The following is an 18,414-nucleotide window of genomic DNA, read 5'->3' as shown; positions in this document are numbered from 1 at the left end:
GGTTTGGCTTCAGGAGTCGACCCGGTGCTCTGTTAATTTACCTAGAAAAGTAGTTCCTACTTATAATACACATTTGCCTCAGAACACTTCCTGTATGCAGAGAAACAAGCTTCACATTTCCACTTTAAAACATTGTTTAATGTGTTTCTCCATTCAAAGTGCATTTTATTCGGAGTCTCAGAGTGTTATTCAGCAGTACAATATATCAGAGATGTTGTCAATAGAGCTTAACTTTTATTGAACCCGGAGAATTCCTTTAACTCAAAATAAAGAGCCGGTGGATTTTGTCCCCCGACTGAGCCTCTACTTCAATGCAATCAAAGACAGCAGGAATCATCTGTTAAATGGCTTTTATTGGGAAGATGATGGATCCCCAGGGCACATAAATTAAAATTACACTGGCTGTGGGAGAACGCAGCATTCCCTGATTCAGACACATGCCAGCCAAACCATTGTGCCCAGCTGCCAGAGGAGAAGCCTGCCAAACACGACTGTAAACCTCCCAGAGACAGCCAGCCAGACACTACTAGAGACACATGAGAGCAGAATCCACCAAGGGTTTTCTGTACACATGTAGCACACTGTATTGACAAAGATCACGGTTCAAGTGAGGGAAATGCATATCATTGCAAGGAAGAGTTGAATAGATCCAGAAAATGTAATAGATCAAATCTGTCCTTTTTCCAAAAATGATGCGAATGATGATTTGTGCAAGCAGCTGACTACAAGGTAAGAAGTAAAGCGCCCTCTGGCGGTTGTAGAAACAGTAGCGTCTTGTTACTGTTTCAAAAAGTCCTTCACACATGTAAGGATTAGACAGAAACGTAAAGTTATTTTAGTTTAAAGACAAATTGAAAGTTTATTATTAAATGAAATGAAACTGCAGGTTCTCAAGTAGTCACTCTATCATCAATTATTCACTAAATCATGTACAAGAGTACAATTGTTTCTGGGTGCATCATTCTTTAAAGACACATCTAATCTAAAATCCAATTGTAACAACCATTATTAAACGCTATAAAGAATCCAGGTTGTTTATTGGTGTTAACACCTTATAACATTTATCCTTCTTGCTTCACACACATTCATTTGACTTCACAGCACTCGTTCAAGGAACACTGACCATGCGTTTGTCAGCGATTTCCTTAGAACATGAGAACTCTGATCCCAGACCACTCACAATGGATAAAATGGCATTTAACGTTGCTCCCCTGTCGTATTTATCATATGTGCGTAAATCAATAGGTTTTAGCACCACGGTGTGTGGGAATGCCATAAAAGTTGTCACAGGGCGCAGCACATCCGGTGCAGTTGAGACAAATTTATTGTGCCCTCCTGAATTGTGGGAAGGGTCTTGGACACCTGATTCCAGCAAAGACCTTGGGAAGAGAGTGGGAGGAGAAAGTCATTTTCCTTGTTATCACTCGACTGGGCGTTTCTTCAACTGCATGCATTTTTAAGTCCCAGGTTTACTTTTTTAACAGATTTCAATCTTTTATATTTGACCACAACAAACTTTTACAGGAAATTCCTGATTTTGTCAGATCGCTGATCAAAATGAATTCTACTTTACAGGTGTGCCTTACAGCATTTACTTTGATAAATATGCCCCACTTGAATTTGTACAAGGTTGTGAGGTATAAACATAAAGTCACTGTTAAGTCTTAAACGCTCTTACATCTCACTTTCACAATATTTTGTGAGTTTTTCATAGATTTTCTGACCGAATATTGTATGTCTGCCATGCTCTTTCCGGTGGCAAAAACTTCAATATGCCATTCTGACTAGTTCCTTTGTTATCCACAGGAAAAACTCATATGAGTGACTGTGCCCTTATATTTAAACCTGACTGCAATTATTTTGATAATATTTGTTAAAATGTCAATATTTTGGAAAGACATAGAAAATATAGCTGCAAGCAGTGGTGATGGGCCTACGCACCACTGCACCGCTACATGGTGACTCTTAAAAAACAATGCATTATGGACAAGTCAAACTTAGTCAACATACGCCATAAACGTAATGCATCACCAAGGCATATGAGATATAACAAAATCTGTTCACAATTTAGCATTTCCCCTCCATGTCCATGTCTAAGATTTAGTCCAAGCCTCATGAACGTTTGTGTGTGCAAAATGACAGAACATTTAAATAATGCTAAAAGCTTTTAAAAAAGAATCCCACAAATACGGTATCACAGTTTGATACATAACCATTTCAACACCATTCATTATAAATTAGCCATGTCTCTACATTACTATCATCTAGTGACTTGGGTAAATATACTGTAAGTGGACTCCTGTCCAGGACTCATATAACCACATCAATGTGATCAGACCTCATGACTACATCTACAAGATTGATTCAAATGACTATTCTGTTTGTTGGTTATTCTGCATAATTTTATTGCCATGATAACATAATTTGAGCTATCCAAATTGGCAGAGTGCATTGAAGATATAAAACATTGGATGACCAATGTTCTAATAAGTTCTAATAAAACAGAAATATTACTTATTGGACCAAAGACATGCAAACCAAATATTTCGGATTATAAACTGCAAGTTGAAGGATGTGCTGTTACTCCAACAAATACAGTAAAAGATCTAGGCGTTATATTAGACAGCAACCTGTCATTTGGAAATCACATCTCAAATGTCACAAAAACAGCTTTCTTCCACCTAAGAAATGTTCCCAAGTTACGAAATATTCTATGTGTTGCTGACGCGGAGAAGCTTATTCATGCATTTATGACCTCAAGATTTGACTACTGTAATGCGCTACTTAGTGTTTGTCCTGCATCATAAATAAATATACTACAGTTAGTTCAGAATGCAGCTGCCAGAGTTCTAACCAGGTCCAGAAAATACCACCACATAACCCCAATTTTATCAACCCTTCACTGGCTACACATTAAGTATCGTATTTGTCACCATTTGGCCGGTTCTTGGCCACCAGAGGTCCCCAGAGAGTTCTTCACGCTTGATTTTGATCATTGTTTGCACATGTGCCTTGTTTAATTTGAGTATTTATACCCCTAGTTTTTCCTAGTCCCTTGCTCTAAGTTTGTATGTTGTAGCCTGTCACATGTTACTGTGAGGTCAGAGAGTGATTTTTGTAATATCTTTTGTGCCATTACCCAACTGTGGATTTATATTTGTTTTTGCCTCACCGTTTTGGGTTCAAATAAGTCCTAGTGGCTCAGTCTGGAAATTGACTACTTATCACGCCGCAGACCGGAGTTCGAGACCGGGCCCTGACAGTATTGACTTTAAAGTTAATCACTTATAAAGCCTTAAAGGGTTTTACCCCTACCTACCTAACAGAGCTTCTATCACACTACAACCCATCACGCTCTCTAAGATCTCAAAACTCGGGACTTTAGATAATAACTAAATCCACCAAAGGGGGTCGAGCTTTCTCATACGTAGCACCTAAACTCTTGAATAACCCTCCTGACGCTATTCGAAGATCAGACACACTCGCCCAATTTAAATCTAGATTAAAGACACATCTTTTCAGCCAAGCATTCACTTAATGCAAAATATGCTAAATAAACCGGGAGACTGCTGACATTAGATTTTATTTACTAGGTGTTTATATAACAAGTTAAACTATTCATGTACTGTGTTTTACCTTTTTTGTGTTTTTATTTTCCCCTGTAAAGCTGCTTGTAAACAATGCACATTGTGAAAAGCGCTATATAAATAAAATTGAATTGAAAATCCCATACCAAATTTGGGTGCATGTGCTTACATCTCTTTGGAGGAGTTTCTAATTTGTGGGGTGTAGCCTGTTTTAAATGATAACTTGTAAATTAAGAGTAAACCAACAAGAAAGCACTGAAAATGGCATCCAAAATTCAGGAACGTTTCCTCAAAAGAGTTTGTGAGCCATTCTTGATCTGTTTAAAAGTATTCACACGAAACAATGTCAAATGGCAAATTTGAAAACGTAAGTTGTGATTGATGTGTTTATTCCCTCTGATTGCAAAAGACAAATAAGTGAGTTTAAGCAAATGTGAGCTGATACGATTGGTCTTATATCAAAGGGCAAATCCTTCACATGACTGTTTAGTATCTAAATGAACAAAGAAAAACTGTCATCTGCTATAATTTCATGTGCTATTACTTTTATAATTTCATGTGCAATTACTTTTATAAGCGTTAAGGACCTGAAACCATCCTATAACCCAGAGCATGGCCGTCTTCTCCTGTTAAAAGCTTATCTGGTGTTCAATTGTTCCAAACCATCTAAAACTGTGTTTTAAATCAATATCTGTTAGTTTTGACACCATGTTTATGCTATTGTAAAAGATTTTCACATGTTTCAAATATTTTTAAAATGCTCTCCCGAATGGAATTGTCTCTCCATAATATTTTTTGTCAAGCTGCCTAATAACTGAATGTCACTATTCATGACTGGGAGAGCAGATTACTCTCTTCAGGTGCTGTAGTTTACTTATTTATGGCTTTTCACATTTAGTTCATTACTGCCATTGCCAGGAAAAAAACAGAGAGTGCTTAGGTAAGCCGTTAAAGAATCAGCTGGCTTTACTGGTTAATAGTGAGACGGAACCAAAACACTGCCACCTGGCGGCCCATCACAGGTTATTTATGCTCCACGATAAATACAGGAACACAGAAGATCTAAAGGCTTGTGCCACGATTTAGGACAGGGGTTAAGCATATCAGATGTCTATATCTTACCGTTAAAATGTTTATTCCGGCCAGTCTCAAGCCAAAGGCTTGACCTCTTACCTGTAACAATTTAGAGCCAAATAATAATGTCCTAATTTTTATTGATGTCTTCCAATTTACTAGAGTAAATAATACTTAGATGAATATTAAAGCTTTAATATGTTCTTTTCAACAGTAACGGTTAAATTATTTTCCCTTCAATTTTGTTGTTCATAGTTAGTTTGTGTTATACCTGATGTTAACGAATGGAACATTTGAAGAATTTGCCTATGTGTGAATAAGTGTGTGTCCTTAAATGTGTAGTAACTGCTTTATAAAAGCTGGGAGGCACTTAAAGCCATGTGCATGTGGTCAAACATCATCATACTAACAAAGCTCTTCCTAAACATTAGAAAACATTCATAATGCCACGTGCTCCCTGACCAGTAAAATATTTATTTCAGAACCTTTCTTTTTTCCAGGATCACAAGCATTGACCCCATTTGCATGAATTTACATCTGGATTACACTGATGAAGACAACATACAAATACAAAAAGCAGAGGACAACTTGTGTGTTGAGGTCAACTCATGTGTAGCTCTGAACATTGAGGTTTGGAATGATAAAACAAACGGTGTCCTGTATAACAGAACAACAAATGACGCCATACATAACTCGTATGTGGAATGACCACATACAGCTGCAGAATTAAGACATGTCAAATTACTTTTAGACAGATATGAAAGATATTAAATTGCCATCACTCACAGGTTTCTGTGATGGAAAGTTTTTGTCTATCAATACTCTTCCTCAGGTAAGGTCAACCACTGTCAGCATATTGATTTCCAGTAAACCTCTGCACCGTGTTGCTATGTCCTGGAGCAGGTAAAAATAATCCTTATAACTTCAATGTTACAAAGCAGCTGTACAAGAAACATATTGACTCTAAACAAAACATAAAGGTTATAAAAGTCAAAACAAAAAACTTTACAACACAGAAGACAGACACAGACACACAGATTCAGACACATCCACACACAAAACACTCCACACAACACAAACAGACACAAACGCGCACACAGACAGACACACATGCACAGATAGGAAAAGGTTCCGCCACCTGCACTTGATTTTGAAATTCTAGGTATTACCAACTGACCTGACGCCTGAGAGCGTAGTGCACGTGAAGGACTGTAAATACACGAGAAGTTCAGTCAAGTAGTGAGGAGCTAAACCATGCAGAGCTTTATAGGCAATAAGCAAGATTTTAAAGTTAATGAGATGCTTTATAGGTAACCAGTGCAAGGTTGACAGAACCGGGCTAATATGCTCATTCTTTTTTGTGCGTGTAAGAATTAACAGCAATGTGGCTTTGAGGAAATGTAAAGCTGCGTATCATCAGCATAACAGTGAAAGCTAACTCTGTGTAGCTTTTTTTATATCTCCTAGAGGTAGCATGTATAATGCGAAGAGAATAGGCCCTAAGACTGAGCCCTGTGGTACACCATACTGGACTTGCGATTTGCGGAACACCTCATTTTTATTGCTACATATTGAAAACGATCAGATAAATAAGATCTAAACCATTTCAACGATATTCCCTTAATGCCGACATAATTTCAAGTCTATGTAGGAGTGTGCTTTTCAATGGTCAATGGGGTCGAATGCAGCACTAAGGTCTAGCAGCACCAATAAGGAGTGTGGCAAGCAGGGCGGGATGAGAGCCGTTATGGGAAAAGTGGGAGGTCGGTCACGTGACTGATAATGAGCATCAGCTGTGGTGCACCGGTCTCACATCTCTCACGGAGGAGCTTTAGAAGCATAAGAGACGAGCGACAACAGTAAAGTGCGAGAGAGGACCAGGCCTGGACATTATGTTGTGTTTTAGTGTGTCTCCTTCCTTCCTTTTAGTGAACCGTGTTACATTGGTGCCGAAACCCGGAAGGAGAGACATGCTGTCGGAGAGCCCTCGCTGCCGAGGGTGATCGCGGTCCTGAGGACTTCGGCCAGCGTGGACGAGTGCAGACCTCGAGTGGCTGCCGGAGGCGGTGGTGCTGGTGCGCAGCATCGGATGGGCAGGAGTCCTTGCTTCCGTGCTCGTGGTGGGGTGGCTGCTGTCCGAAAGGGAGCGGAGGAGCTGTCGCCATTCGCCGTGGGCCGGAGCCTGCTGCCATCCGCCAGGAAGGGGAGAAGCAGGGAACGTGGGACTCGCTGATTGCTGCCCTCAAACGGAGGAGCCATCGCCGGCTGCCAAGGGCGGAGGAGGATTGTGCCGTCCACCGAGCGTACAGTACCATAGCATGGCACCGTGAGGAAGACTTTCTCTGCTGGCTGAGGACCGAGTGACAGCATGTTGGGTAACCGGACCAGGTTTTTTTTTCCTCTCTTCTATTAAAAGCGTGTTTAACGTTCGCTGGTTCCCGCATCATTTCTTGCTTTTAATGAACCGTGTTACAAAGAGATACAACCTCGGTCAGACGCCAAAAGCAGATCATTTTTAACTCTGATCAAAGTAGTCTCTGTACTATGATGTGCTCTAAATCCAGACTGGAAATCTTCATTGATGTCATTCCTTTGGAGGAAGGAACATAATTGAGTTGAGACTTCTTTTTCCAGAACTTTATAGAGAAAAGGTAGATTTGATATAGGTCTGTAGTTAACTAGTTCTCTAGGGTCGAGATGGGTTTTTTTTTTAAATAATAGCAATTTCTCCTTAGGGGCGCTGTAGTTAGTTGTTTGTTCAGTGGGTTTCACTTCTGGTTGCATAGTTATTCTCTAATATCTTGTGAAGTAGATCATAAATTCATCACTGCAATGCTGATATACAGAATCAGAAGTCGCTGAGGATTTATTTTTGGTTAATTTAGCCACTGTGTTAAATAAAAACCTAGGTTGTGCTGGTTTTCTTCTATTAGTGATGAAAAGTAGGCAGTCTAGACGTTTTTAGGGCTTTCCTGTATTTTAGAATACTATCCTTCGATGCTATACGAAATACCTCTATTTTACCCCATTTTTCGTGCTGCTTTCTTTAGAGCCTGAGTGTGTTCATTATACCACAGTGTTGGGCTGCCATTTTTAATCTTCTTTAAGCGCAGAGGAGCAACCGTGTCTTGCATTTCCAAGAATGGTGGAGTTAAATTTTCAATGTTAAAGTTAAGATCTTCAACGTTATTACTCATGCTAGAGATTCGAGAATTCAGGCAGATTATCAAGAACAGTACTCTACTCTCTTATTGTTCCAAGGTTACTAGAGCGGGCAGGACGCAGTCCAAGATTACCAGAGCGGGCAGGACGCAGTGATGATAGAGCTGGACAAAGGACGTGGCGCTATTAGATTATTGATTAAATCCATTTTTTTTATTTTGCCTTGTTGTGCAAGCACTGTCGAGCTTGTGCAGAGGCTGCAGCTTTTGCCAGAGGGGAACTGGAATCATCTGGTTAGGCCTGGTTTCCCCCTGAGGTTTTTTTTCTACTCCAATGGAGTTTTGGGATCCTCGCCACCGTTTGCATACTGTTTTGCCTGGCCGGGGGGGCTGCTAGAATTTTATAGTTTGATTTAATTAACACTGCATATAGGAATTTATAGTCTGTCTGATATTTGACCTGTGTTTTGACTTGCATAACCTTATATGTTTTGCTTATAGTTAATGTTTTCTTGTACAGCTGCTTTGCAACAATGAAAATTGTAAAAAGCGCTATATAAATAAAGCTGACTTGACTTGACTTATTGCTCTTGCATGACGTATCGCATATTGCTCCCTGAATTATCTGTAAGTTGCTTTGGATAAAAGCGTGTGCTAAATGTAAAAGTCAGTTTAAAGGATTATTTGTAGTTGCCTACAAATATTGAAAGATTGTGTATTTTGAAATGACTTTAGCACTTTTTAGCGTGTTGTGAGTGAAAGATTGTGTATTTTGAAATGACTTTAGCACTTTGTAGTGTGTTGTGAGTGATTCTGATGCGATCAACTGTATTAGTTTACCCAAATGGCTCATATAAATAGAACCTTAGGCAAGCATCAGAGATCAAAGTACTACAGGGTCTCCATAGGGGAGGCCCTATCAGGTCATCATCAGGTCACTTTTCCATGGCTTCTCCATGGGGTGTCCCTGTTTTGTTTGTGTCACATGTGTTACCAGGTATAAAGGTCTGCTCATACAGACAGTACCTTGGGTTAAGATATGGTTAAGAATGTAGAAGGTTGGCACGAGAACATTGCTACAGAAGAAACATGCTACACCACCACCTTCAATAAACTCTTTTCCCCACAATCATTTGGTGCTGCTTTCTTCATTTATGTATATTGGTGACCCACTCAACGACTGATCAGCCAAATTCAAGAAATTCGAACAATATCTAGATGGGTGAGCATGACGTGCATTTTTGCAATGGCAAGAGAAATAACAAACTAGAAGAATGCATTGTGAACAGAGCTGTGTGTTTATAGACAACAAGTCCTGAACAAACTATGGCAGAAAGTCAATTTGCATTTTGTGCATAATTTATCTGCTCAACTTCTCGCAAACAGACACAACATCATCATAGCCTATTTTATTACTATTTATTGCTTCTTCTCAGCAGACATTAATACCAAAATACATAGATTCATTGCATGCATACCCTGTATAACAGTTAGCAATGCATTTTGAAGACATAAACCATGTTACATTCACATTACAACATTTGGCAGACCTTTTTGTGTCTTCTGAAACACTGTAGGGCTATAAAAACAAATGAATCACTTCAGCAACGATCCATTTGTATGTTCTGTAGTATTTGTAAATCTAATCAGTGACTTTGTTTAAGGCAGTATTTGAATATCTGTCTAAAGAGGTTAATGCACAGAGCCAATGGCAATTCTTTTCTCTAATCAGATCTTTCCAAACTGGTGGGTCATGGAGGTATAGCAGGGATCACATGTTTTTATATTCTTTAAAAAATATAGTTATGAATTTAAGTGCAACTATAATAAATTGATAACCTGAAGTATACCTTAATGTATAATCGTATTGTTCAAACACACTGTGGTATCTACAAATTTCTTTAGTATATGTCTTTAGATGCCAAGAGTCAAGTCAAGTCAACTTTTTACAATTTTCAATGTTACAAAGCAGCTGTGCGAGAAACATATTGACTATGAGCAAAACATAAAGGTTATACAAGTCAAAACAAAAAAGATGAAAATCTTTCGCCTGCTATTCCCCTGCTGGTGCACACTTACCAAAAATAAAGAAATCCTCACAGTATACAGTATGTGCAAAATTGTGACAGTGGAACACACTGAATAGAGAACTCTGTTTGACAGTATTGGTAATAGTACCTGTAACCACATCCCCAAGGAAAACTTTAAGGTTTTTAAGATTAATATTAATGAGACTCATTTACACTTAATTCTAGTTAAATGTAGTTTGGATGTTCATGAGCAGTGAGAAATAACATTGAATTGTACAGCAATAACTGCTACAAGTGGTATTGTTGTGCGTTTGGTGATTAATGTAACTCGACTTGCATCTGCAAAAACCAAATTTGATACCTATAATTTTATAGTTTATTTATTTAACACTGCATATAGGAACTTATAGTCTGTCTGATATTTGACCTGTGTTTTGACTTGCATAACCTTATATGTTTTGCTTATAGTCAATGTTTTCTTGCACAGCTGCTTTGTAACAATGAAAATTGTAAATGGCACTATAAAAATAAAGCTGACTTGACAAATCAAGCTCTATTTTGTACCTTGTTTGAGGAACGTGCCTGTTTCTGCCATTAGGAGCATCTGTCCATACATAAAGCATAGGGAAAACACTGAGTATAATGGATACAAGCATGTACAGCAGGTCAACAAAGAAAACATAAATGCCACAAAATGCTACATAAAAGACCATCTCTCCTGAACAGAAATCTATTACTCATGTCCTATATGTAATATAAAACCTCACTTTCTATGGCTTGATTTCTCTTTGTCAATGTCCAGCAGGGTTTTGTATACCTGTGGATTATTCAGGAACTGATCTCTTGCTGATCAAATATTTATTTACCCGATAACCCCCTAGTGTTATATAACATAATGGATGACTAAATTCCATTAACATGACTTGAAAAAGGCAAATTATTATTTTTGAAAAACAAGTGAAAGATGCAACATGCGAGTTCATGTGCACTCATGGTTTAAATTTTTCTACATGCATGTGTACTGTATAGCGTGCAGTAAATAAATATGCGTCTTAAACACATTAAGGTTAACATTAAGGTTGGCATTGATGGCAGAGAGGCCAAAACACCATTATAATATAAAATTTATAATGTAGCACAGATTCTTAAACTCTATTCCTAGAAAGTGACAAAAACAGCCAGTAATGCCCATATATGGACCAACACAAGCAGGGGACATTTGTCATCTTGGTCACATCTGTCTTCTTTGCCACAGGCTAGAGAAAAAAACATTTGACTGGGAAATGAGGAACGTCAAATAACCAACGTTTGAAAAGCTCCTCCAATTTTTATAAAGCTATGGAGTAAAATACACAAAAACACATCTTTCAATATTAGTGTGAATGTTGAATCACAGCAGTGGAACAAATCAGTGCAGTGTATGTGTACAGGTGAGCAGCAAGAGAAAGGAAGAGCGAGACAAAGGATTGGATTGGAGTGGCTGGGCTAAAAGAGAAAACAGAGAGAACAGGTGAAATCTGTGGGGAGGAGGAGCCAAGCACTTCATTACTTCAGCAGACTTTTGGACACAGTCCCGTGTTGAATCCAGGCTTGTGCGAATACTGACAGGTAGGTACAGGTGACTCATTTCAACCTGGGACTGCTGTGTGAATAAGAAAAAGGCCAGCACAACCAACGAAAAAAATTCAAACATTATCGTTCTAAATTTCTGCATACAAAATCTCTTATAGTATCTTGTGTGAACTGCACAGTGAAAATGTCCATGAATAGAATAAACACACCTCTGAAGCTGCAGTTTGGACTTATCAATTACGAGAACCGTTACCTAACAGCAGAGACATTTGGGTTCACTGTAAATGCATCCGCTACCAGTCTGAAGAAGAAACAGACCTGGACCTTGGAGCAGAACCAGGAGAACCAGGTGGTTTTCTTGCGAAGCCACCTTGGACGTTACCTGGCCACCGATAAAGACGGCAAGATTACCTGTGAGGCAGAAGTACCAGACGTGGACTGCCGTTTCTTGATCGTACCACAGTCGGATGGGCGCTGGGCTTTGCAGTCTCAGCCACACCTGCGCTATTTTGGAGGCTCTGCAGAATACTTATCATGTTTTTCCCAGACCATAGGGGAGATTGAGCTGTGGACCGTCCATCTCGCCCTACACCCACAGGCCAGCATGCTGAGTGTACCCCGCAAGCGCTACGCTCACCTGTCCATCGCAGACGACAAACTCTGCACGGACCGAGACATCCCGTGGGGGGTGGACTCTCTGATCACCTTGGTCTACCTGGAAGGTAAGTATAGTCTGAAGACCTGTGACAACCGCTTTCTCAGAAACGACGGCCAGTTGGTGATAGAGAACGAACCAGACACTTGTTTCACCCTGGAGCTCAAGTCTGGCAAACTGGCCTTTAAGGACAGTGAGGGCAAGTACATCACACCGATGGGGCCCAGTGGAACGATGAAGTCTGGCCGATGTTCCACGCCATGGAAAGATGAGCTCTTTGATCTGGAAGAAAGTCACCCGCAAGTTGTTTTCCAGGGAGCCAACAAAAAATATGTGTCCATTCGGCAAGGTAACCCTGCACGTACACTGTAAAAAAATAGTTTCAACCTGTTGTTGGGGACAATAAGGACAAAACTATATTATATGTTAAAATTAACGTATTCTGGGTTGTTATAACCAATTGTTGAGTAACAACATCCCAGCCTAGATTTATGTTATTTTGTTAATATATCACCCAACAATGACCAACCTCTTTTAAGAGTATTTTTGGCATATCATGGTCATGATTTTTTATCCACAATAATCTGCGAGTTTTAAGAAACAAGAGGTTTCTAGAGTTCATCCACATTTGTAATGTTTTGCATGTCACAAATCTGGTATATGTTTGCTGTGGTACTGTTATTATCGAACCATAGAGCTTACGCACAAGTTATCTCATGACATTAAATATGACAAACGTGTTTGATTTATATCTTTCTCATGTCGGTGGGCTCAAAGAAAGATGCAAGCCAGAAACGACATAACAAATGTCTTAAGAAAGCACAGATTTGTATTTGTTTATGTGTGCATGCTCATCCAGCAACACCACTATACTGTAGATTCTGTGGGATGTACTGTAAATTAGTCTAATTCATTTGTCATAGGATCTGTCATATTCACTGTGTGCCCCACCGCAGAATAAAGCTAAGACTAAAAACGTTTTTAGTCTCACATCCATTCAGTAATGACTATCGGTGAACCAGTGCACTGGAAAAGCTGCGGGCGCGAGCATCACGATAAATGGCTAGCATCTAGCGACGAGTGTATATCGGTTATTATGATGTCTCATGGGATTGAATGAGTGCACTCAAAAATGTCCACTATGAATTAGGACACCAATTAAAATGGATGTCCCCTCAAATAGTGCACTATATTAGAGTAAATGGGGCTATTTCGGACACGGCACCAATGTTCAATGTGAGAGGGGGAGTTTTTCTGGGTGTGTGTAACGTTGTGTTGCTTCTCTGTGGAAAAAACTAGCTTGTCAAACAAAAAGTTGCATTATTTGAGAAAGTGACATCCCTGGTGTTTAACAGCTGCTAATCGAGTTTCTGTAAGCTTTAAAAATGAATAAAACACACCCACTGATGTCAATGTCCACAGCACAAACCCAGGCTCTGCACTCATGAGTCGCTCTAGAGATCAGCATTTCTTTCCAAGGAACTTTGTAGGATTTGAGTAGATTGACATTTGATACAGAAGGGATCTTTCAGCCATGAGTCATTATTGAAAATACTGTTCATTGTCATGTCAATATTGGCAAGCACTTATCTTCTTCATAATATTCCAGAAGTCATAACTTTACACATTACACCAGTGATTTTTTTCTACATCGGTCATTGTACCGTTGTATGTATTAGTTTTTCATTTTGGTCCTCATCTTATGTGCGAGAATTTCAATGTAACGTAGGCTATTCAATACACAGTATTTTATATAAATATATATCAATGCAATCTGATGGTAATTTGTACCTATTTTACAAGGTGGCTCATTCGTATGAATTCCTACCGTCCAATTTGTACGTTTATTTTTCTCATTCGTACGTTTTTTTTATCATTTCACTTTGCCCCTGTGACGTTAGGTTTAGGGGCGGGGTTAGGGTGGACCTTTATCGTTGCTTAGCCACCATGTAAAATGTGCAGGTTGTTTCTTTGTCTTGACTTTAGGGTTTGAGTGAGGGGTAGGCATCTTATAGCCATCTTGTGAAATAAGTATGAATTCCTCCTCTGGTATCAGGTTATTAACATATAAATGTATATACAGTATATCGAAAGTCGTGATAGTGACACGAAAAAAATCATGCTGACTGCCATAGAATACACATGGAGAAGAATATACTACAATACAATCCATCACTGCAAAAAATTTATACCAATTATATTCATTTGTAAGAACCATCATTTAAGTGATATGTTATCCATAATGCATTATGTATAGCATGAGTAATGTATTATATAACATTTATAATAAAGCCCCTGGTAGATTAACTGCTTCTGTACAGGCAACCAGAATTCAGATCTGACTCACAGGTTGATAAACACCTGACATGGTGACAATGCTGCTTAGCTGATGACAGCATATGAAGAACATGCACATCATGTTGTTAGTGGCTATCCTGAGCTGTGTGTCTTATTATTTGATGATAATTATTATTGGATGCCCTCCAAAGAATTGCTACAAATGTGTATGTCTTGCAGGTATCAGCGTGTCAGCCAATCAGAATGATGAGACGGACATGGAGACATTCCAGATGGAGATTGACAAAGACACTAAGAAGTGCATGTTCAGAACCTACGGAGGAAACTACTGGACGCTTGTTTCTCACTGCGGCATTCTGGCCACCGCCACAGAAGCGTAAATAGATTTCTTTCGTTTCTTTATTAGATTTAATAGGTGTTGTGATGTCTTATTCATTCAAATCTTTTAAACTTGAGGAGTAAATGAGGAATAAACTAAGTTTGTTCTGCAATATTTGTAAGGTCACCAAACAAATATAAGCACATTTCTGACAGTGGCCTTGTTATTTGAAAAAAGCTCAAATGTCTTTGCTTTCAATGAAGCACACAAAAAGTGCATAAATGCTTTATATATATATCCAAGTTTGTTTTATACAAATATAGTTATATTTATTGAAATGCTATGTTTAAATCTTGATTATCAACTCACATAATAATGATATGAATGTGTTTTGAATTATAATCAATAATCAAGTAAAACATTTTCTCTCTAACATTTTATCACTTTGGAGCGAGAGATGCATGCGGATGGCTTCACTGCATCAGATATACGTCACTTTTCTCAGAGCTGATTGGTCCAGTTTTAGTTTGCGATCTCTAACCCAGAATAAAACCGGCTCCGGATCGGGTCAGCTATGTAGCCTGAGTTACCATGGCGACGAAACCAATCTTGAGCCCGAAAACTCTCAGTATACTCAAAGTAAACGCAAACTTACCTGGGTAAAAACTGAAACCGGCTTCGTGATGCAGGCCACTGAAGAAGTATTTACCTAAACAAATAGTCATTAGAGAGGGCAGCTGAAGTGAATATGATCCTTTACATGACTCACATTGTGTCCGAAATCGCCTACTATACCCTCATTCACTATTCCCTACATCAGTTTCCTCATATAGTCCACTTTATGGAGCGGGTGAAAACGAGTGTATACATTCAGACCCTCTGTGCACTTGAAATGCTGGGGCGGTAGATGGCTAGCAGCTAGCTGTGAGTGTACATCGTTGTTATGATGCATCATGGGATTGAATAAGTGCACTCAATATTGTCCACTATGAATTTCAAACAAGGTCAAACAATATACCACTGATTCCTAAACAAATACGAAATGATGTGTGTGCTCTCTAATGTTAGTGAGGCGAACACAATGTTTGACATCGAGTGGCTGGACAGGCGCATCGCTTTGAAGGCAAACAATGGAAAATATGTCTCCACTAAGAAAAACGGACACCTGGCTGCTGTCAGCGATTCTGTGGGTAAGTTACAGATTAGCTTCCCATTCTGGTCTTTTGCATAGTAGTTAACTCATGAGTCAGATGAATACACTTTGTTTTTTCGTCAGGGGAGGACGAGATGTTTGTGCTCAAGTTGATTAATCGTCCTATCCTCGTGCTGCGCGGAGAGAATGGCTTTGTGTGTCACCACAAGACCTCCAATACACTGGACGCCAACCGCTCAGTTTATGAAATCTTCTCATTGCTGTTCAATGATGGTGCATACCAAATAAAAAGTATGTTTTTGATGTTAAAATTCTGTATTTTTTATGGGGAACTGCAACACTTTTTGTATTAAGAGTATTTTGTTACTATTGTCGTATTTTCACTTGTGTTATTTATCTAGATTTTTAAAATGATGGGTTGTGTCAAGCATAAAACCTGTTCTTGGCTGCTTAAAATGTCAATGTTTTATGCATCCATGGGTTAAAACCCAGCATTTTTTTAGAAAGTAAGACATTTGTAAGACATTGAGATTTGTTTCATTTTCTCAACCACAGGTGGAAAAGGGAAGTTTTGGTATGTCTCCAGCAGTGGTTTGGTGTGCACAGATGGGGACAAACCTGAGGATTTCCTTTTTGAGTTTCTGGTGTATGGACGTGTCGGCATCAAGGCTCAGAATGGCAAGTACCTGCGTGGAGACCAGGGAGGCACGCTGATAGCTAATGGGATCAATGTGGATAACTTCTCTTTGTGGGAGCACTGATGATCACAGGCACACAGATACAGACAATATGCAATTTAATTTAATAAAGTCATCCCTTTACTTTCATTTGTTTCTTCTATCTTGTTTTTTTGTCGCTTCTTGTATTAAAGTGGTTTATGTTTGTTTTTTAGTTCTATGTTTATATGCCAAACATTGATTATTTTTTATTTTACTATATTTCTTTGTTTTTCAATGACATCATCACGGTTTAACTGAGGAAATACTAAAAGCTGCACCTATTTATTCAGATAGTTGAGCAGTATATTCACTTAATATACTCTATGGAAGCACAATGCTGTATTTTTTAAGGTGAACCAGACAAATGTTAAACTATTGTAAAAAAAATTATATTAAGTTTTACTGTTACTTCTTGAAGCCTTGCCCATAAATAAAACGACACGTTCTTGTTCGTGGACAGTCTTTCCAATTCTCAGATATTGATAGGCCCTAATTGAGAGATAATGGATGATTTATTGTTATTTTAAATCTACATGAAAATGGTTTTCAGATATATAACAGTGACTGAGGCATTTATTTTTCTGTACACATCTAAAATCTGTCGACGACTGAAAACATGCTGATGAAGTCTTTGTGTATTTCCTATTTATTTGATTATTTAAAACAGTGACTATATTCCAATAAAACGGATTTGTATTAAACCGGTCCTTGTGTAAATCTCTGAGCTAAAGTAATAGCTTGCTTTGCTAACATTGTTTTGTTGTTTGAGGTCACAAGACCATGCATATGTCAACTAAGCAAACCAAAAACAGCCCTTAGAGAAGCATGACTTGATCTCCTCCACATGCATGCCACACACAAGCATGCGAAAAATAAAGTCTTAGATATAAAAACCCATTCGCCATGCTAATGAATTAAATTAAAACTCATTATAATCTATATCAGGACATAAGAAAGAAATATAATAATCACATAATTATTTATTATGTGTTTTAGGATATCCACAAGTTTCCTACGCCCCGCTTTGCGTGAAAGATCCGAGAAACTTCCGGTTCAATGTAAACAAACGTATTTCAAGTCATTTGTTCATAGCAGAATGTGAATTTACACTCACTGACAGCACGTATAAACTACAACAGCATACTGTGTTACGGTTGTGTGGACAGAACCCAAGCGCAGGCAGCAGAGTTAAATAACAAAACGTTATTTAAACAAAGACCCTCGATGGGGAAAACATTAACTAAAACTAGATGAGGTTAAAGTTTGTGAACAAACTTTATGTTGGCTTGAGAAAGTCTGGTGAAAAAGTTTGAATTGTGAGATAGAAAGGAAAAAGAGGTTAGTGTTATAGATAAAAAGATAATTAGAAAAAAGATAAGTAGATAAGTAGACAGACAGACAGACAGACAGACAGACAGACAGACAGACAGACAGACAGACAGACAGACAGACAGACAGACAGACAGACAGACAGACAGACAGACAGACAGACAGACAGACAGACAGATTTGCATTTAGTCATTCAGCAGACACGTTTATCCAAAGCGACATTTTTTTCAAAGAGACAAAATTATTATTATATTTTTAAAGAAAAGAGCTAGAGAGGAAAAGAGGTTAATAAAAAGATAGAGATAAAAAGGTAAAGAGATAAAAAGATAAATAGTAGTAAGATAGGTAGGTAGAGATGAATGCAGAGATTTATAGAGAGTGAGTGTATGTTCATGTTTAAAAGATAAGAATTGTAAAGAAAGAAAGATAGAGGGATGGATAAATAGATAGAGATTAGTGCATTCAGCATACACGTTTATCCAAAGCGACAAAATTATTATTATATTTTTAAAGAAAA

The 18,414-nt window shown here is 38.4% G+C and overlaps 1 protein-coding gene across 1 annotated transcript; it reads left to right on the top strand.

The window, feature by feature from the left end:
• The first annotated feature begins 11,192 nt into the window (after positions 1–11,192).
• On the top strand, positions 11,193–17,266 carry fscn2a (fascin actin-bundling protein 2a, retinal). The gene is made up of 5 exons (XM_079455830.1): positions 11,193–12,428; positions 14,597–14,753; positions 15,765–15,886; positions 15,973–16,140; positions 16,405–17,266. Exons 1-5 carry the CDS (start codon positions 11,609–11,611, stop codon positions 16,608–16,610), a joined length of 1,473 nt encoding a protein of 490 aa, XP_079311956.1. The 5' UTR covers positions 11,193–11,608; the 3' UTR covers positions 16,611–17,266.
• The last annotated feature ends 1,148 nt before the right edge of the window (positions 17,267–18,414 follow it).

This window comes from Barbatula barbatula (genome assembly GCF_947034865.1).
Source record: "Barbatula barbatula genome assembly, chromosome: 5".
In the NCBI taxonomy this organism is placed as follows: domain Eukaryota; kingdom Metazoa; phylum Chordata; class Actinopteri; order Cypriniformes; family Nemacheilidae; genus Barbatula; species Barbatula barbatula.
Note: the sequence above shows the minus strand (reverse complement) of the source record. Positions and strands in the feature narration are given on the sequence as shown.

Excerpts from the sequence above, each read along its gene's own strand:
- fscn2a (XM_079455830.1), top strand. The coding sequence starts at position 11,609 with ATGTCCATGAATAGAATAAACACACCTCTGAAGCTGCAGTTTGGACTT. Across the intron at positions 12,429-14,596 it reads ATATGTGTCCATTCGGCAAG|GTATCAGCGTGTCAGCCAAT; the intron begins GTAACCCTGCAC and ends TATGTCTTGCAG. Across the intron at positions 14,754-15,764 it reads CTGGCCACCGCCACAGAAGC|TGAGGCGAACACAATGTTTG; the intron begins GTAAATAGATTT and ends CTCTAATGTTAG.